The sequence below is a fragment of the Cyprinodon tularosa genome, unplaced genomic scaffold (genome assembly GCF_016077235.1).
Source record: "Cyprinodon tularosa strain WSP-4 unplaced genomic scaffold, ASM1607723v1 ctg1118, whole genome shotgun sequence".
Taxonomy (NCBI): domain Eukaryota; kingdom Metazoa; phylum Chordata; class Actinopteri; order Cyprinodontiformes; family Cyprinodontidae; genus Cyprinodon; species Cyprinodon tularosa.
The window spans coordinates 89,252-109,981 of record NW_024037914.1 but is presented as its reverse complement, the minus strand read 5'-3'; the positions used below and the strand labels follow the sequence as shown (position 1 = coordinate 109,981).

Here is a 20,730-nt window from a genome sequence, read left to right as displayed (position 1 = left end):
CCAATATGCACAACCATTCAGCTGGTGCCAACCTGGATAAATGGGGGGATCCCACTCTACACCGTGTAGAGCAGGGGTCTTCATCGTTTTCCGGGGCAAGGACCCCCAGAACCGATTGGTGAGATGGAGCGGGGACCCCCTAATTATATATATTCTATGAAATTGTGTTATATCAGACTGGTCCTATAGTCACTCTGTTACAGATGGAGTTTTAACTCTTGGATTATTATTTATCTGCCTAAATTTATCTGTTTACTACAGTGTGTTGAATTCATGTCAATGTGTATTTAAAGACATTTTAATTAGTGGAAAAAATATCAAGCGGTAATATAAAAAAAAAAAGAAAAAAAAAAGTCTAATAAACCAATAGTTTTGCGACCCCCATGCAGTACCTCTGTGCACCCCCTAGGGGTCGCAGACCCCCTGTTGAAGATCTCTGGTGTAGAGAATTATTAAACAAATGAGTTTTTCCACCACATCATCCTTTTCATACATGTTGTCCTCCTCCAAGCTGTAGAGGCTTGAAAAGAAACTACCAATGAAGTAAATCAGGTGGTGTGCATCTCTGTAATGAGAAGGGGCGTGGCCTAATGACATCATGCTTAATTATTCCTTTCCTTTGGCGAAATGGGTCAGAAAAGAGATTTGACTCTGAAAAGTCAACAATGGTCAGATGTCTTTCGGGGGGGGGGGCAGCAGTTTGGAAATAATGAAGCTTTTGAAGCGGGATCATCAAACAATCAAGCGGTTCATGGCAAATAGCCAACAGGGGAACAAGAAGCGTGTTGAAAAACGAAGACGCTAAATAAAAAGAATTGAGAAGGATGAAGCGTGAAGCTGCCAGGAAGCCATCAGCCACCAGTTGTTCCATATTTCAGAGCTGCAACATGTCTGGAGCGCCGAGAAGCACAAGGTGCTCAATCCTCAGGGACCTGGCCAAGGTAAGGAACGCTGAAAAAAGGCCACCTTTGAACAAGACGCACGAGACAAAACGTCAAGATTGGACCAAGAAATCTCTGCAGACTGATTCCTCCAAGGTGTTTGGGTCTGATGGAATGAGAGAGAGTCCAGATGGTCCAGATGGATGGATGGGCACCAGGCTGGACCAGGAAAGGGCAGCAAGTTCCTTATCCACTCAGACGCCAGCAAGGTGGAGGTGGGGTAATGCTATGGGCTGCTATTATCAAAGATGAGCCTATGAGACCTTTTCAGGTTGATGATGGAGTCCAGATCAACTCCCAGACCTACTGCCAGTTTCTGGAAGACGCCTTCTTCAAACAGCAGAACACCTGATAACACCTGATATTCCTGCAGGACGACGCTCCGTCACACGCATCAGAATACACCACGGCGTGGCGGCCAGGAAAAGGCTAAAAGGGTCACCTGATCTGAACCCCATGGAGAACCTGTGGTCCTTCATGAAAGGTGAGATCTACCTCATTAAACGGCCAAATCTAAAAATAAAACTCATCAACTTCCAAATATATGAAACTTTGATATTAAGGAGTCTTTGGGGTTGATTGAGAACACATGTGGCCCAATAATAAAAATAATCCTCAAAAATATAACTTGCCTAATAATTCTGCACATGGTGTAGATTGTCATCTCAGGAAAATTGAATATCTTCTGGACTTATAACCTTAATCTCAGTGTTTAGAGAGAGCCCTCCATGTGTTACTCCTGCATAAGAGTCTTATGTTCTCAAATGTGTTGGGATCTGGAGGTCTGTCCACCTTTCTCCAGCAGAGGGCGCCCTAGGTCTCCTGGAGCTGAAGCTGACTACCACACCTGCGGCTCGTTTGCTCATCAGGAGACCAGCATTTAAGCAGTGGCAGAGCAACACTCCAGTGCCAGAGTGTTAAGCCAGTTGAGGTTAGCAAGCCTGAGCCAACCTGCCTGTCTGATTCTCTGACTCCCCTGACACCTGAACTCAAACCTAACCTGTTTTGTCCTCTCTGCTTCCTAGGAAGAACCTGACTGAACTCTGGAAGAGTTTCTCAGCTGAAACCAGCTTGTCTGATCTCAGAAGAACCCTGGAGAGTCAAACTGTCTACCTGCCTGCCCGCTCTCAAGAAGAGAACTGGAAAGTAACACAGATCTGAACACTGCAAGGTCTGAAGTTGAGCCCTGCCTCTGCCAAGCCCTCTGCCTACCTTCTGCTTCTGGACCCTCCTGGTTCCCCCCCTCTGCCGCTCAGCCAAAATCACTGAACAGGTACAGACCTGCATTTACTCCACTAGCAACAGAATTTGGATCTCAGCTAACCGAACTGTCCCTCTCTGCAGAGAACCCTGTTGTGACCAGTCCTGGATCTGTTTCCAAACATCAGTACTTTATTCACATTGTGTTTCAATAAACTGTTGAACTTTTTCCTCGGAGTCCGTGTGTTCTGCATGTGGGTTAGAAACCTTGATCCCAACATGACAAAATGAAGAAAAAAAATCTCTGTCCCTTGTAGAAACAGTTACCTCTATATTAATTTTAAATCTAAAACTTTGAGTTATGCAGACTGATTTCCCACGGTCTCTAAAACATGGGTCGGTTTGTAATCTCCAGCTGATCCCTGGAAACATTTAGGGAGACGTCCTCCATCTGTTTGGGTTGAGGCCAGGAATGAATCCCAGGTTGATCAGTCAGGGATCCTGCTGACGATGCCAAGTTGTCCTGAGAAAAATGTATTCAACGGTTTCACTGAGTCAGCATTTTAATACATCTTTGCAAAGAGAACAGTTCATCATTCAGCCGTTATTGCTCAGTAATCAGCCCTGTTCTGATCTGGACAGCATTTTTATTCCTTACTTAAAATAATGAAAAGTATTCAGAGTCACAACAAATTACAGACACTTTGGTTTAACAGTAACATCTTATGAATAAACCTGAAAAAAGTATATTTTTCTATGCAAACAATCCTCGCTCAGGCATTGTGTGGCCCGGCAGGTAAAACAGACAGAGTAACAGAGTAAAGATTTTTCAGGGAGTAAATAGCATAACTTATAACATGGGAGAAATCTACATTTTCAGACCACACTACTGTTTGTTTTTAATTATTCACGTCAGGTAGGCAGCCTAACTTTATCTTCCAGAAGTTATAAACCTCTGAAGCAATTTCTAACCGGAACATAGAGAACTGAATTAAACCGGGTGACTTATCTGGTCTAAAGGAAACCTTATATATTGATGTCTTTATTAAACCGGTTTTGCTTCTAAACACAGAAGGTTGATGCAGCAGCCAAACATCTTCATTAATGATTTCTTTATTGGAAATAATAAAGAAACATATTTGTTCATATTTAAGACAAAGATTTAAAGTCAACAATAGACCCGATTTAAATATTAAAGCTCAACTTAGACCCTGGTTTAAAAACAACAATGAACCTGTGAGGTTCAAAAGTGTTGGAAGTTTTTGGAATTCCTTTCTGATAAAGCTTCTAGTTAGAGTGGCTCAGGTTATCCTGATCTATCTCTATAGTTCTGCTGCTATAGGCTTAGACTGCTGGAGGACATAGGGACCCCTTTTTCATCATTCTATCTCTATTCTCCCACTCTGCAGAATCTGTTAGTTCAAGAGAAATATCAGCTGTGCTGCTGTTGACAGTTGCCTTTTGTATCTATGCTTCTTTTTCTATGTCTGCTTCTGTCTCCTTGAACCCCAGTGGGCCTCAGCAGATGGCCGCTCACACTGAGCCTGGTTCTGCTGGAGGTTTCTTCCTGTTCAAAGGGAGTTTTTCCTCTCCACTGTCGCTACAAGCATGCTTAGTGTGAGGGATTGCTGAAGAGTCAATGAGTCGATGCAATCAGCTGGTTTTCCTTAGATAGAAAACTTTGAATCAATTTGACTGGATGATCTGGTGAACTGGAAAGTGACCTGAGATGATATGATGTGAATTGGAGCTATAGAAATAGACTGAATAGAATTGAAGGTCCAGCAGAAATCCCAACTGTGCCAGAGAGCAGCAACAGCTTAGTTTGGTTTCTAAAATAAGCCAGAGATGTTTTTATGTTTCCTAATCTTTATTACAGAAAACCATCAGCAAGAACCAGAACTTCTAGAATTTGCTCACTTTCTGCATCCGTCATTTATTCATAAAGTTGTTCTCATTTTATCCATAAATATGACATGCATCATTAGAAGTCTTTTTTAATCTATACATTTTTCTTTTTAATCTGAGAATAATCTCATTTATTAACAGTTTTCAGATGTTTTCTACTTTTTAGAGGCTGTTTCTATGGAGATATCCTGACAGGATGCAGCAGAAGAAATGAACGAGTCGTTCCAATCCTAACCCAGATAATCCCTGTTTAAAAAGGGTCTGGACACTTATGCTGTGCTGCAGGTCGCTGAAGGGTTCTGAGGGGTTCTGAGGGGTTCTGGGACGGGTCCAGATAACCAAACAAACTCTCCTACAGTTAGCTGAGATATTTAGACACATTCCCTTCAGAGAAACAGCTCCATGGTACCGATCCGTTCCGCACAGACAGGTTCTGTTGGATCTCAGTCCTGTTGGGACGGAGAGGAAGGTTCTGTTCCAAAAAACGAACTGAACGTCTTTGATAAAAACAGCCTGAAGCTGCAGCTACAACGTTTCTCTACATGAACGCGGAACCAGAACCGCCCAGAGAGGCTGGAAACGACCACTTCGCCTTTAGACTGTTCATTTATTAGAAGGTTGAGTCTCAAGTCATCAGGATTCGAGTCCAAGTCGAATGACGAGTCTTTTCTGATGGAACCAGTCGAGCAACCTTTGGTAAAACCTGGCTCATTGCTGCCCTCTTCTGGTCATATTCCTCCATCTTTCAGCTTTAACAGAAACTAAAGAACAGAACCTTTGGTCTGTTTGGTCCAAACCTCTCCAACGAAGCAAAGCATCAGTTTATTCTGGACCGGGCCCATCTGGACAGAACCTTTTCTCTGCATGATGCTGCGGGGGGATGGAGCAGGACTTCCCAAAGGTTCTGGTGTTCTGGTCCAGGGCTCCACTCAGCAGAGTGACCAGAACATGCAGAACCACGGAGGTGATCCAGTATTAGACCAATGGGTTCCTCTTTATTAGGAACCCAAAGGTTGGCCCGGTCCAGTTGGAATGAGAACTAGCAGGTGAAAGAACAGCTGAAGGTCATCAGAGAAGAAGTTCTAGAGGTTCTGACTCTGAACTGGACCGGCCCCGGCCGGTTCAGAGGCTTCAAAGCAGTTTTTAAATAAAGATGCAATTTGCATCAGAAGCAGAGCGGTTCTGGACGCCTCCCTGACCCGGTGGATACCACTCTACATAAACACACCCACTGATGTTGGTCTGACCTGCCGGCACCATCCGGCTGGACCGGACTTATCTCAGGGACCGGTTCTGACTCTGGAGGATCAGGATCTCTGCCACCAGAACCTGAGGGTCCAGAACCTGAGGGAAGCGGTCCATGGCGGCGTCCACCAGCTGGGCGCTGAAGATGGCCAGGAGCTTCTTCCGGACAACCTCCCTGTCCTTTGGACCGGGACCTGGACTCGGACTCGGAGCGGCCTCCCACGCGCAGCGTTCCCCCGGCAGGCTGCGGGCCTCTGGAGGGGGACCACTGAATGGGTCGGACCAGTGCTGATGGACTCTGCCGGGAAGGAGTTCTGCGGGCTGACTGTAAGCGGTTCTGCTGGGCGGAACCAGAGCACAGCTGGGATAGGCGGGCAGGCCATAGCGGGTCAGATCTGCGCTGCGGCTGCCCACTGGTACCATCCTGCTGGGCTGAAACAGGTCGTGTGAGCAGCAGCTGCAGACGGTGCCGGCTGAGGGGCAGAACCGGTGCGGGCCGGTTCCGACTGATGCCTCGTACTTCTGGTCAGGGAGTCTCCAGGCCGTCTCCAGCTGCTGACTGTCTATGGAGCCCAAACCAGAGTCCAGCGGCTCCTGGGAGCCGTCGGGCCTCTTGGAGGTCTGCTCCGAATGCTGGCCCGTTTTCTCCCTCCTGCTCTGGGCCTTTTTCCCGGAGTGGTGCCCCCCCTTCGGATCCTGTCTCTTTGCGCAGCCGCCCTCAGGCCCCAGAGTCAGCTTCTGGGCCATGTCCTCCATCAGAGTCAGGCTGAGGTCCAGAGCCGGACTGCGGCGGGCGGGTTTCTGAGCGGCCGCGGGGTTCTTGGCGTTCTCCCGGAGGTCGTCAGCCACGGCCCGGTTGGACTGCTTGCTTCGCTCCGGATGGAGGAATTTACATTTGATCCCAAAGGTGCATTTCTTCCCTGGAAGGAGAAAACAGAACAGGACCGGATCAGAAAAGGTCCGTTTTCTCTGGAACGCATCAGGTAAATGTCAGGACATCCTGGGGTTCTAAACTTGCAGATTTAGCTGTTTTGTTTTTCCTCCAGGTCCCGGTGGGACTGGTTCTGCCATAATTTGCATAAGAGCAGCCCGACCTGCAGCTAAAGACGCTTCTGATCCTCCGACATTTAGAACTCGTTTGCATATTGGTGTAAGGGCTGTAACCCGCCACGGCATGCTCGCTTCCATCAGCGGCGCCGAGCAGGAGGCGGGGCTTCAGCTCCAACCATTATCTGTAATGTTTGGATTTGGAATAAATATTTATGGTAGCAGGTTTGCTTTCAGCCAGAAACACTTTGCTAAGAATCAAACTGTAAACTAAAATGTTTCCTTTCATTGATTGTCATCTTTCCTTATGAACGAAACTCTGTTTTATTTATTTTCTTCCATAACTCATAAATAAAGCATTTTCCAGTCGGCTGTTCTCCACTGAACATGGAGTCACTAGTGAAGCCTTTGTGAGGAAAATGAGGCGACGACCCAAAAAACAGTCTCATCTTGGTCCTTCATCTATTTTTAGTTAATATTTCACTTATTGATTCATGAAATAGTATTTCAGAGTATCGTCTGACTTAGTAAAACTGTACTTAATGATTATAGTTTTATAGAAGTGAAGAGAAAGAAGCATGGTAGCTAATACGCTAGCATTAGCTACCATGTCTTATTAGCCGCCACATATCTGACTCAATAACCATTAAAACAACGATTTTTATTCATTTCAGACGGAACTATTTGCAGACTGGATTATATTAAACTGCAATTCCAATATTCACCACTGTTCTGCGCCATTTCCCAGGTGTCCTCTGAGGACGGAGCAGCCGGCTTGCTTGGACTCACAATGAATCCTGGGATACCCCAGGATAGAGAGGATACAGCGGAACCGTCCTTCAAAACGGAAAAAAGAAGGAATGCGTTTGACGGCCGCATAACGAAGCGTCGTCCAATCAGAACAGACCTCGGCGACGCGCTGTGACGTCATGACCAACGAACATTTGGAGGACGCAGGCGCTGAATTTATAACTGGACTGACTGCAGAAAATTAAAATTGATTTGTTAGGAAGAAATGCTTTGATTCTCAGTCAACTACAGACCAGATGCATTTTCACATGATGAGGCAAATCCAGCAAAATGATTTATTGTTTTAACCCTTTATTGAGGCTTGAAGACTTTTTTATTTAAGCAAGCTTATTCTGCCTCCATATGATTTTTATGATGTTGATATTTATCTTTGATTTTATTTGCACTGTGTAGCACTTTGAGATTTTTGTTAATGAAAAGTGCGGTACAAATTGGATTTATTATTATTATTATTATTAAGTTAGCGTTTATGATCACTTGTTATTACATTGACATCCAAGGTAATAAGGTTTGGTCCTGGATTGCAATAACACTATTGGCTTGAAATCTGGATTTTCAAAGTATTTTACTGAGTGCCCTATAAAGGGTTAATATTATTTTGGTCTTTGTTTTTATTAAAAATTATTAACAATTTTGATTTCAAATGCACATAATCCCTCCTTTGACTTAACCTCCCCCCCCATTAAAGCAGTGAAATCGTATGATATAAAAATAAACTAATATTTCCTTTAAATCCCCAAACCGCTTCCTTCAAAGCAAAGTTGTTTCAGGTTTAAGATTATTATGTTTTAAATGACCTTTTTTAAATTGGTAATGAATTCAGTTTGATCATGTTCCAAAGGCTGGACTTCCTGGAACGCTCTATCGCAGCACTACTGCCCCCTGGTGTCCGATGTGGTTGGTAGGCGGCCCAAATACCGGTCTATGGCTGCAGGTACCAGATCTGCTCCATCCCTGCTTCCTGCCAGTGACATCACGCTACATGATTGGCCGAATGTTCCCACATGAGGTAAAAGATCGTGGTTGCCTAGACAACAGTAATAACAGAAGTGGCCCCTATTGGTCAGGGCATAGAGCTTGGAATCCTCAGGTTGTGAGCTTGAAGCCCACTCTCACAGACTGCCACTCTGGGTTTCTGAGCAAGACCCTTAACCCCACAGTGCTCCCTGGGCACCTAACGATGGCAGCCCACTGCTAGCTGTAGCTAACAGGTTAGCCTCTTTTGGCTCGATCAGTTAGCCACATTAAGCTACTTTTAAATTTATGTCAACAACAACCGTTCGTTTTCTACAAGTAGAATAACTGTTTATTTGTCTAAAATCTCTATGAAAGTCATTTTTTAGGATGTTTAATTTTTCCTCCTCTGACCTCAAATCTTAAGACTAAAAATAAGCTGAGACTTTTAGTGTCTCCTTGTTAAATAGCAGAGCTCAGTCTGTCTTAGAAAGCAGGACTTTTCCTGTTACGTTACTTTAGATCGCCAATAAAACGTTAAATAAAAGCAAATAAAGGGAATAATATGTTGAGACTCCAGAGAAGATCTGATTCTTAACAAACAGGTGAAAGGAGGGGGCCCTGAGCAGATCTGCACCCACCAACTAGGGCCACTCCCACTACAGCAGTTCCAAACGGAACCGGTTTACTGAGCTCTGAATCCTGATCAGGATCCAGATGGTGACCCACTTTGACAAACGGCCCAGACTGGATGATCAGCAGAACTTGGCTGAAACGGAACCTCCTACCTCCATGTTTTACTCGGTAATGGCTGACAGGGTTCTCGTGTTTTTACTCGGGTGGAAAATATTATTCGGATAAATCGTGATTCATTGATTAATTAAATAAATGATTAATCGTTAACTGCAGCCTTAGTTTGAAAGGGAAACCCACTCCAAACTGTTTTATACCAAAATTATAAAAAATCTTTTTGTTCGTTCCTCTTCATCCAGAAGGCCTGAATGGGACAGTTTTACCTTCATTTGAATTCTGATAAAAATCTTTTTAGCATCCGATTAGCGATTAGTTGAAAAAGAAGTCACAGACTAATCGATTAGCAAGCTATTGGTTAGTTTTGACCGGCTGCGGTCCGGTTCCAGTAGAGGTGAGTTGGGTTTGGGTCGGCTGTTCTCTCACCATAAGGACATGGCTGCTTCTTCTGAGTTTTTGGGAACTTTCTCAGGAAGTTCTCCAGGTTGGGTCCATGTCGGCCCAGAGGATCGTCAGGAGGCATAAACCTTTGGAACAAAACACAAACGTCAGTCTGCCGCTTCTTCTAAAGGTACCGTCAGAAGGCGGGGCTTACTTGTTATTGACGAAGGAGTACATGAGCGGCCTTCTCTCGATAAAGCGCTTCCACTCGGGCTTCTCCCCCTGCAGGTCACGGTACATGTCGTTGGACACGACCACGCCGTCCGACTCGAAGGCGTGCTTGACGATAAAGCAGTCGTCGTTGCAGACGACGCGTTTTCCTGCCACTCGGCGGGACGGCGTGAAGACCAGAATCTTCTTCTTCTCCAGCTCCCTCAGGATGTGCTGATCTGCTCAGAGAGGAAGAACATCTTCTGGTTACAGACGGAGACTCTGGGTTCTGCTCAGTCCGAATGGCTCTCACCGTTTCCTCGTCTGGGTCAGATTTTCTGGAACAAACATTTTCTAAACTGGTTCTAACTAAAATCCACCTTTGAACAAACGGCTCCTGCAGTCGCCGTCCTTTACTGGGTCCAGTAGGGGCGGTCCCACCTCTAATTTAGGATAAACTCAGAACTGTGCTTAGATCGGTTTTCTGAATATGGATAACCATGATTGTCAGTGAGAACCCAAGGCTTTGCAGCGTTCTCTACAGCTGGCAGCCATGTTGGATTCTGATAAGAATCTCCCGCTTTTCCAGATCAGAGCTACAATCAGCACCTGGTCCAGTTCCTCCTGAATGCAGACTAAGGCTATGTTCACACCAGAGGCGTTTTAAGCAGCATAATGCTTCTGCTGCTCCTGTGTTCGATGCCAGAGAGCAGCTTTGCTATATTAGCTGTGATCAGCGGGTAGAAAGTAGTTAGAATCTATGTTGAAGTGAGAAAGTCCTCCTGAAAACATGGTCTGTGCAGTCAGTTCATCCAGATTACCATCCTGCCTTCAAAGATTATTTCTCTGTGGGAGCCGCTCAGACCCCCACATACCGGCGCTGCGCTGTCACTGGGAATCCCCAGCAGCAGCTGCCTCAGGCCCGCTCGCCTCTCCAGGGTTTTCCCCTCCTGTTGGTGGCGGCTGGAAGTAGATGTTAGCGTTTTTCAGGTCTGTGCTACAAACTGCAGGCAGCAGGATAATAAAAGCCAACATATTCTGCCGGCAGGTTTCTACATTTGAAGTTAATTTAGGCGTTAATAAACTGTTTCAGAGGAGTGATCATAGCGCTCTGCATCAGCAGTGCTGCGTCTGACTCCCTGCCAGCTCCCAGATCAGCTTCTCTCATTGTGATTAGGCGCATCCAGCAGCTAAAGTTACATTTATCCACCTCCAGCAGCTGCTTCTGAAGCGCCTCAGATGCTCTAGACGCTGCAGAGGATTCCTCACTGCATTGAACTGCATCATAATGTATATTGGAGAAACCAAACAACCTCTCCACAGACGCATGGCCCAACAGAGAAGAGCGCCCTCCTCTGGACAAGACTCTGCTGTGCATCTACACCTGATGGACAAAGGACATTCTATGGAGGACCAGAATCTTTACATGTTGGACAAAGAAGACCAACCTTAAACGGGGGGGGGGGTTCAGCTGACCTCGCCTATTCAGCCAAGCCAAGCCAAGCCATGTTTTCTAAACTAAAACCAGGCTTTGTTGGGCTGCTGGATAAACGCTATTTCTGACATTTTGAATTGAAAAATCTTCCTGGATGGAAGAGAAACGTCTTCAAACTTGGAAACAAAGTCCAGAGGATTGATTTTTTTAAGTTTTTTGACTCTGACCTGAATGGCCGCTTCTTCACCAGCATAAGTTAGTAGTGCATTTCTGACGGACCCTTTAGAACCAGAAAGCTGATCTGAAACAGACTGTTTCAAGCTTCAAAGCTGTGAAAAACTTAAAAATAAATATAGAAGTAATGAAGGAAAAATTTGGAGTATTTAGCCTGAAATAAAACAATTTTAGAAAGAAAGAGAGAATCAATGAGAGCTGCTGTGAAGCAACCATTTCTGATTCCCCGTAAAGAAAGCGCAGATCCAGCTGATGAAGGTTTTAGTGACAGAAAGTGTGATTTAAGCTGCTGACTGAGGAACTTTCCACTCATGCTTCTTTTGTTGTTTTCCAGGAAACTGCTGTTGTTTCTTGTAACTGGTCTACCCCTGCAGACGGACGTGACCCGGTTGATTATCAGACCAACTCATCTTCATTGTGCAAAATATCCGCTTCTACCTGAAGCCATTTTGGTGTCAAGCAGCAGAAAACCAACATTTTATCTTCAAGATTTGACAAACTGCAGATGAAGTGTGGAAAGAAGATGACTAGCCTGTTGTGAGCCGGGATTTCCCAGCAGGTCATCGGGTAACCACATCCTGCTTATTAACTAAACTACCTTCACCTCTGAGCTTCAGGAACATTTCACCCGTTTGGCTTAAAATTTAAACCAAACGGGTGAAAAATAAATCAGGTTTGATTGAAACGGTTCATGAAGTGAAACACCAAATAAAGCGAGTCTCTAGGCATGATCGATCTGTGCTCTTAGACCAACAGCTTCTATGGATGGAAGCCTTGGAGGTCCAATCCCTGAGCTTCATTTAAAGCTTCTTTCTTTTCAGCACCTGAATCCATTAAACCTGAAGCTGCTGAGACGTTTGACGCTTTGCTGCGGTTCTGCTCGCTCCTCGGCGTCTTCCTACCTGTGATGGGAACGTCTGGCCTCGGCTGCTCTTTTCTCCATGACGGCACAAATACGGTGACGTCGGTGTGGCCCCGGTCCAGGAAGAAGTTCACCGCCAGCTGGATCCCCAGGCAGGAGAAGACTTCCTTGTTGCCGTGGATGAGTGAGAAAACAGAAAGAAACAGTTGAGTGGTGATCCGGACGCATCGCCTCTGATGCCAAGCAGCATTCCTGGTTAGGAAAGGAGAAAAGCTTCATCCAGAGCCAGAAAACCTCAACAGGTATTAATCAACCTGCAGATCCTACAAGCTTCCGGAAATTATTATTTTTTTTTCAATGAATGAGATAAAATGAATAAATAAACAAAAAAAAGAAATTAGAATCAAACATGCTTTGTTAAAACTTTACAGGTTTACAGGTTACAGGTCTAGGTGGTGTCCTGAAAACAACGTGGGCTACATTAATAATTGGCAATCCTTTTGGGGAAAGCCTGGTCTGATTGGGAGAGACGGCATCCATCCCACTCTGGATGGTGCAGCTCTTCTTTCCAGGAATCTGGCCACATTTATTAGTCCTCCAGAACCCTGACCCCCCAGGGTGCAGACCCACTCCCACAGACTGCCACTCTGGGTCCCTGAGCAAGACCCTTAACCCCACACTGCTCCCCGGGCGCCGCACAATGGCAGCCCTCTGCTATTAAAGTATTAAAAAAAAATGTTTTTAAAAAGGAAGCAGAGTCCTAGTTTAAAACTCCTACTCTATGGTAGAATAGGAATAATCCTAGATATCTTTTTAATCCAGTTGCCAAACTCACCCAGAGCCATAGCTCTGTTGAACCGTCCATTTTTACCGGCTCCTAGCAGGAATGATTTTATTGGATTCTTTATAAATAAGATTGATCTTATTAAAAATAAGATCATTAGCACTCCTCTATCCGCGATTGGTTTATCTCTGGAATACCTCCTAAATTAACCAGGTTATTTAAGGAGGTATTCCCTTTGATCTCCTCCTCCATTTTAGATGTGATTAATCTATCTCTGTTACAGGGATATGTACCTAAAGCTTTTAAGGTTGCTGGAATTAAACCTCTGCTTAAGAAACCGTCTCTTGACCCAGATGACTTGGTCAATTATAGACCTATATCCAATCTTCCTTTCTGATCCAAAATTCTTGAGAAAGTAGTTGCCAAACAAGTTTGCGATCACTTCCACCATAATGAACTTTTTGAAGAGTTTCAGTCTGGCTTTAGAGCTCATCATAGCACTGAAACAGCTCTGGTGAAAGTCACTAATGATATTCTCATGGCCTCAGATAATGGACTTGTATCTGTGCTCGTCCTGTTGGATCTTAGTGCTGCATTTGATCCAGTTGACCATAATATTCTTTTAGAAAGACTTGAATATTTTGTTGGAATTAAAGGAACAGCTCTAGACTGGTTTAAATCTGATCTATCTGATTGAATTCAGTTTGTTAACATTAATTATAAAACTGTCAGGGTCTCTGTGTGGGTTAGTGCAAGTTTTGCATCTCTACTATAGAGGATCTTTGTGGTGGTTTCTTGTGTGTTGTAGAATGTTTTGTTGACTTCTAGTCTCTAGCTTCTCTCAAGTATTTTCTGTGACGTTATTGGTTTTTGTTTGGTTTTCAGTATTTTTGGATTTTTGCCTTTGTTCCCCTTGTACTTTTATGAAATCATCGAAACTCTTCCCTGTCAACTCCTCTCTGCATTTGGGTCCTCAAAACCTCCACACAACCTGACAAAATCTTCCTAATGCTCAAAGGTTACCTGTGGAGTACCACAGGGATCAGTGCTAGGACCAATTCTCTTTACTTTATACATGCTCCCAATCGGTAGTTATTAGACAGCATGGCATTAATTTCCACTGTTATGCTGATGATACCCAGCTATATCTGTCTATAAATCCAGATGAAGCTAACCCATTACATAGATTACAGGCATGTCTGAAGACAGAAAAACCTGGATGACTCTTAACTTTCTGCTTCTGAATGCAGACAAAACAGAAGTTATAGTCTTTGGACCAGAGTCTCTGAAAAAGAAGCTGATTAGTCAGTCACTTCATTTGGATGGGATTAAACTGATTTCAGATAATGAAGTAAAAAATCTTGGTGTTATTTTTGATCAGGACCTGTCATTTAAATCCCAGATCAAAGAGGTTTCTAGAATTTCCTTCTTTCATCTGAGGAATATTGCAAAAATGAGCAATCTCCTGTCCAGGGGTGATGCTGAGAAACTAGTCCATGCATTTGTTACTTCAAGGCTGGACTATTGTAATTCTTTACTATCAGGAAGTCCACAAACTGTAGTTAAAAGCCTTCAGCTGATCCAAAATGCTGCAGCCAGAGTTCTGATGAAAATTAAAAAGAGAGATCATATCTCTCCTATCCTGGCTTCTCTTCATTGGCTTCCTGTTAAATCCAGAATAGAATTTAAAATCCTCCTTCTCACATATAAAGCCTTAAATGGCCAAGCTCCATCTGATATCAGAGATCTGATTGTTCCTTATGTTCCTAACAGAGCACTTCGCTCTCAGTCTGCAGGTTTACTAGTGGTTCCTAGAATTTCTAAAAGTAGAATGGGAGGCAGATCTTTTAGTTCTCAGGCTCCTCTCCTGTGGAACCAACTACTCAAAGGGAGTTTTTCCTCTCCACTGTCGCTACAAGCATGCTTAATGTGAGGGATTGCTGAAGAGTCAATGAGTCGAGGAAATCAGCTGGTTTTCCTTAGATAGAAAACTTTGAATCAATCTGACTGGATGATCTGGTGAACTGGAAAGTGACCTGAGATGACATGATGTGAATTGGAGCTATAGAAATAAACTGAATAGAACTTTCTGTCATAGCACTTGATGAGATACCAAACAAAAGCACTTTTTCTGGACGAGGCGGCTGTCTGAGACAGAAACGACCAAACCAAAGGTTGTTTGTGACGGTAGGTGGACCCTTTCCGCCCTCATTTTTATCACCTCACTCTCCTGTTTTAAACATGAGTCACCAAACAAGAACATTTTGAACAATTATGAAATATTATCAAATTATTCTATTTAAAACTCTATATTCCCATTGCCCTGGTTCACAGCACATCATGTCAAGTCATTTTCTAGAGACACTTCAGTCAGATCTTCTGATCAAAGCAGCAGATTGCATCCTGTCATTGACTCCTAAATATCTCTCCTCCCACATGAGCCGATGGTAACAGTGGGGAGTTACTTGCATGGTGTCGTGACTGCAGCAATCTCCCACAGCGAGCAAAGAATGAGAAACTACAGGTGCTGAACACACGGCCCTGATGAACACCAGGTCCTGAGGAACACTAGCCTCGTAAACTAGCCCCACCCACCAGCGGCCAAAATCATTTCTGCCTGCAGTGGTCTAGCCTCCATCAATGCCCCGGGCCCTAGAACTGGCGGGCCAATCACAACGCAGAGATGTGTTCTGGATGCAAAGTGGGCGGGGTTTTGAGGGCGTGACGACAAAGCTGAGCAACGCTGAAGAAAGTGTAACAAGGAAGATGGCAACAACCTTTGAACAGTTCTGGTTTGACTCAGCTTTGGAATCAGTTTGGAAGGATCAGACTTTGGGTTTCCGTTTAAACGTGAGCAGGAAGAGGATCTACGCTCGTTCATTTTATAGAAGGACGTATTCGCCGTTTTACCGACAGGCTGTTAGTTTCCACTCCCCCACCAGCTTCCTGTCACGCTTCCTACGTCACAGTCAGTGGCTCTCATTGGTCAGAGCGTTGGCCAATAGGCACAGACATGATTTGAAAAACAAATGGTTGTTCTCACCAACAATCTTCCGATGTCTCATTCATCGGGGCCAGACTAGATTAGACATTTAATCTCACATTTAGTCTGGTTTATCAGGCTAGAGGAACATCAGTACCGACTATAATAAAGAAGAGGTTCTCCTTGACAAACTCTTCTGATCCTGGACAGAAAAGTTTTAATTTGAGCAAATTAAAAGCTGTGAATGAATCTTTTCTCTGTAATCTGATTCCCATTCGTTCCTGGAAAATGCCTCCTGGGATTCTGATCTTTAACCGGAGAAACAAAACAATGTCTGTCCAAAGAAAAGTTGATCAATATTCAGATATTTTACAGTCTGAGGGTTTAGTAGTTATTGGAACTGGTTGCTCATGTTGCTCCCTCAGGGTGTCCCATACATTCATCATAAGGGCCCCCTGGAAATAATAAACCAACTGGTCCAAGTTTCACACCATCAGGCAGTTTCAATGCTGGGGAAACTCCACGTCTGCCTGCAGCTTGATCTTCGGTGCTTTCTGGCTGTAATGCGACGCAGCGGAGGGCATGTTCCTACTCAGACTGAAAGAAGTCATTTCTGACATGCCTGAACCCGAGCGAAGGTGTGAAAGAGGTGTGTGCAAAGACTGCCTGCAGGTAAAATAGAAATCTGAACATTCAGTGCAGAGAAGCTAGATGGGTGCAGCAGGAAGCGTTGAGTGGAAATCAGAGGCTCTGCAGGGTTTTTGGTTTTAGGTTCTTACCCAAAGCTGTGAGCTGGTCACATCGAAACCAGCAATAAAAAAAAAAAAAAAAAAAAAAAAAAAAATATTAAACCATCCTGTTAAAACAAGTCCTGAGGTTTTGTTTTTAACACCCCCCAACTTTTAGAAAGACCCAGACCTAGAGCAGCTAGAATGTTGTATATCATCTGCAGCCTGCGCAGCATTCCCACCACAGTCCTCCTTCACGCTGACCTACATTCTCGGCTGCCGTCTCAGTCTTCAGCGCAGAGCAGAGTTTGGATGATTTCTGTGGTTTAGCTGATTGAAAAGAGAAAATCCCCTGAAACTCCCTCTGCTGCCAAACAACCTCAGTCTGCATTTGGCAAAAACGCTGCATGCTGCAAAATGCTAGATCTGAGTGTTTCAGATAAGCCCCCCCGCCTTCACACAAGGAGCCTTTGCAGTTCTCAGTTTATTTAGCATCCTCTGTTTCCATGGCAACTAAAAAGGGGAAAATGTGAATACTGGGGCGATAAACTGCCCCAGAAAAGGGGTTGGGTACTTTTTCCTTCAAACTGCTGGGTGGAGGCAGGATGCCGAGCCGCTTATCAGATCGTTTTAATCAGAGTAAAATTCAGTTCTAAAAATTTATCAACATATTTGGGATCAAATCAATTCTATTCAGTCTATTTCTATAGCTCCAATTCCCATCATGTCATCTCAGGTCACTTTCCAGTTCACCAGATCATCCAGTCAGATTGATTCAAAGTTTTCTATCTAAGGAAAACCAGCTGATTCCATCGACTCATTGACTCTTCAGCAATCCCTCACACTAAGCATGCTTGTAGCGACAGTGGAGAGGAAAAACTCCCTTTGAACAGGAAGAAACCTCCAGCAGAACCAGGCTCAGTGTGAGCGGCCATCTGCTGAGGCCCACTGGGGTTCAAGGAGACAGAAGCAGACATAGAAAAAGAAGCATAGATACAAAAGGCAACTGTCAACCAGCTCCACAGGCGGCCCCGTCCAGGAAACACACAGCCAGGCAGACGAGCTCCGAGCCAGCTCCCATGTCAGAGGATGAAGAGAGCACATCCAGTTAGTCACAGTCAGAGAAACAGGACTACACTGGAAAACAGGCCAAGCTCCAACATCTAGAAACAAAGGTGTTGATGGCAGCAGCACAGCTGATATTTCTCTCCAGGATGGAGTCACAGCCAAACAGGAACAGACCAGATGAAGCTACTATGAGAAAAAAATTATGTGATACAATTGAACGCTTTGAACATTTTAGCCAATGGGGAGGGAGCCAAATGCTTATTGTTAGTGGGTCGACCCATGTTTGAAAAACATGCATTAGCCTTCTATTTTCAGTGGGAAAGAGGCTTGAGTCAGCGCTCAAACCGGGTTTAATTTAAAGTCACTGATCTGGAAGCTTCAGCCCAGGAGCTGCACGGAGCAGTGGGTCCGGCTGTCAGTCAGGTCTCCTGCTAATCTGACCCAGTCTGCTGCTGACTGGACTCGGTTTGGACACAGAACCGTCAGGTTTTCCTGGAACCATCAGCTGGTTTGATGAGTGAAAGCTTGTTGGCAGGACATTCTGCTGGAAAGTCTGAAGCTTCAGGAGGTTCCTCATGGACCCGAGACCTGAACCAGGAACTAGTCACCACCAGAGCCACTGACAACAGACTTGTGTGGGGAATCAGAAAAGTATTCAATCCCCCTGAACTTCTCCACATTCTGTTAGAACCGCAGACTTTAGGGGATTTTATTTGGACTTAATGTGACTGATCAACCAAAAAAAGGCGAACCGGGGAGTAGAAGAAAAAACTAAATCATAAGAGGAGACATCTGAAGATAATCCAACCGTTCATCTTCAGAAGTTACCTGGAAGTCCAGAACGTTCCAACCTAATCCGAATCTGACCTCAGATGTTAGATAACAGCCAGCATCATGAAGCCAAGGAAGACATATCAGGAAGTTCTGCTTCTGTTTAAAGCAGGGTTAGGTTCTGCAAAAATCCCCCAACCTTCGAACACCTTCTGCACCTGAAGGGAGGATGGACCTCCATGTCCTACAGACCCTGCAGGACATGGAGGTCCAGCCTGACTGATGGAGTGGAACACAAGCAGACCAGAACCACCAGCCTATCTCGGAGCAAGGTGGTGGCAGCGTCATGCAGAAAAGCCGTTAGACGCGGGAGAAGCCTCGAGGCTGGTGGAGGTTCAGAGGGTTTAGATTCATGTGTCAGAATGGCCTAGTTAAAGTCCAGTCCTGAAACCAATGAGACCCTGATGGAGGAGAAGCTTTTTAAAAGAATAAATCTCAGGATGGAGGAGGTTCTGACTGAAACGATGCTATAAATATAAGACGCACTTTTCAGATTCTTCATATGGCCCAATATTTTTGGAAAGTTTTCTTTAGAACTAAAATAAAATATGAAAAAACTCAGATCAAAACAATTAAAAGCAGATTGTTTAGTTATTATCAGAACCAAATCCAAGTTCTGCTTGATGAGATCTGGATGAAATGATCACAATGTTCAGAATGAGATGAATAAATGAGTGAATGAATGAATGAATGTATGAATGATTAATTAATGAATTAATTAATGATGGGTAGCTCTCACCTCATGGCCACGTTGCTGCCGTCTATCACCACGGCCCTCAGAGCGTCCCCGTCCTCTCCGCCGTCTTCTCTGCTGTGGATCGGTAGCAGCAGCTCAGGGGCCCCATCCTTGGCTTCCCCTCTGGGCATCAACACAGAGACGGTGGTCACTGGTCCCGGCTTGGCCTCCTGACCGGCCCCCATCCGAACCAGCTCTCCCAGCACCTTGTCCGTGTCGGTGCCAAACTTCTGCTGGACGGCCTGAACCTGAGCCGTGGAGAATCCCAGCTTATGGAAGAAGTCCAGCTGGTCCTGGAGGAGCCGGGGGTCCGATGGCTCCAGCATCTTCTCACGGGGCCCACAGGGGCGGGACGGCTGCCATCCACAGACGTCTGGGTGTGTGGCGGTGGATCTGTTCCACAGCTGCGCAGCTGGTGGGAAACCAACATCTGCTTTCATCTCACCTCAGTCATGTTGGACCCGCCTGAAGAAACCAGGTGATGATGACTGATGAAGGATGAAGAGGAGAGCAGCAAATCATCAACAAGTTGGTTAAAATCAATCTGGAACAGAAAAAGCTCCGTTAATAAACTGAACCATAAACCTTCAATCAGAGACTTTTACTGTTAATTAAATAAAGCTGATAAACTTCTGCTCTCTGCATCATCAGCAGAGTTTAAAAACATGGAGCAGAAAAAGGAAATGATTATGCAGAGTAAAGAAGATCATGATCATTTATTATTATAATCATTTATTATTATAATAGCAATCATGTATTTTTAATTAAATATTAAACTGTTTTTTTTTTTTTACAGTTTTAGTCTAAATCTGTTTATCTTTAAACTGATTAATTAAAAATCCTACTAAAACAGAATGAACTGGTTTATTAATGAACCACTCACTGGTTTAACAGGCAGCAGAGGATTATTTCCCAGATTAAGTTAAAACTAGTTGATCTGATTGTTTAATTGGTGATTTCTAATCAGTTTGGATCAGATCAAGCAGAGAGTCTTTCAGTACCTGACAGAACCAATCCGGACCGGTGCCTCCAGCTCACCTGGCGCCTCAGGTGTGCCTCTCCGCTCAGGTTCGAGTCTCTGTGAGCTCTGACGTGGAACACGGAAGTTGCTGTTTTCCTGTTCTCCGCTCAGCAGACGAAGCGTGACACAGATTCAGGGGCGGGGCCACGACGGGGGGCGGGGCCAAAGCGCCCCTCTCTGTCTGGCTCAAAAAAGATCAATCAATCAATCAATCAACCCCAAACCTCTATTTCTCCCAGAAGATTCACACACTGGGACAACTTTTTAGTCTCCTTTCTATGTGCACTAGTGACTGAACAAACTCTTTTATTTACAGTAAAATGTTAATGTAGTCAATATTTTTTTTGGTACCAAATGAAACATAAAAATGCAAAAATAATGCTTCAATAAATACAAATAATAGATTAAATTGAACAGATATTATTAATTTAAATAAACAAGTCAAGTTTATCTTTTTGTCCAGGAATGAGTTTGTCACATATTGGCATAGTAATTAAAGAAGGTGCAAACAAGGAGGAAAAGGTGCATTAGGAATAAAAAAATAAAAAATAAAATAAGAAATAAAAAAATAAAAATATAAGGGAGTACACAGAGATTTGAGG

The 20,730-nt window shown here is 44.3% G+C and overlaps 1 protein-coding gene across 4 annotated transcripts; it reads right to left on the bottom strand.

Annotated features, from left to right (window-relative positions):
- Positions 1-4,057: 4,057 nt before the first annotated feature.
- si:dkey-206d17.12 (uncharacterized protein LOC563108 homolog) lies at positions 4,058-20,226 on the bottom strand. 4 transcript variants are annotated; one of them, XM_038299376.1, is made up of 6 exons: positions 20,109-20,226; positions 19,111-19,595; positions 12,018-12,157; positions 9,451-9,685; positions 9,282-9,382; positions 4,058-6,214 (listed from the first exon to the last, which is right to left on the bottom strand). In XM_038299376.1, the coding sequence occupies exons 2-6, from the start codon at positions 19,545-19,547 to the stop codon at positions 5,325-5,327; spliced, it is 1,803 nt and encodes a 600-aa protein (XP_038155304.1). In that variant the 5' UTR covers positions 19,548-19,595; positions 20,109-20,226; the 3' UTR covers positions 4,058-5,324. The 4 variants fall into 4 exon arrangements, with proteins under 4 accessions (XP_038155304.1, XP_038155307.1, XP_038155323.1 ...); XM_038299379.1 differs by having other exon boundaries at positions 19,111-19,651; positions 20,109-20,213; XM_038299395.1 differs by having other exon boundaries at positions 20,146-20,202.
- Between the last annotated feature and the right edge of the window lie 504 nt (positions 20,227-20,730).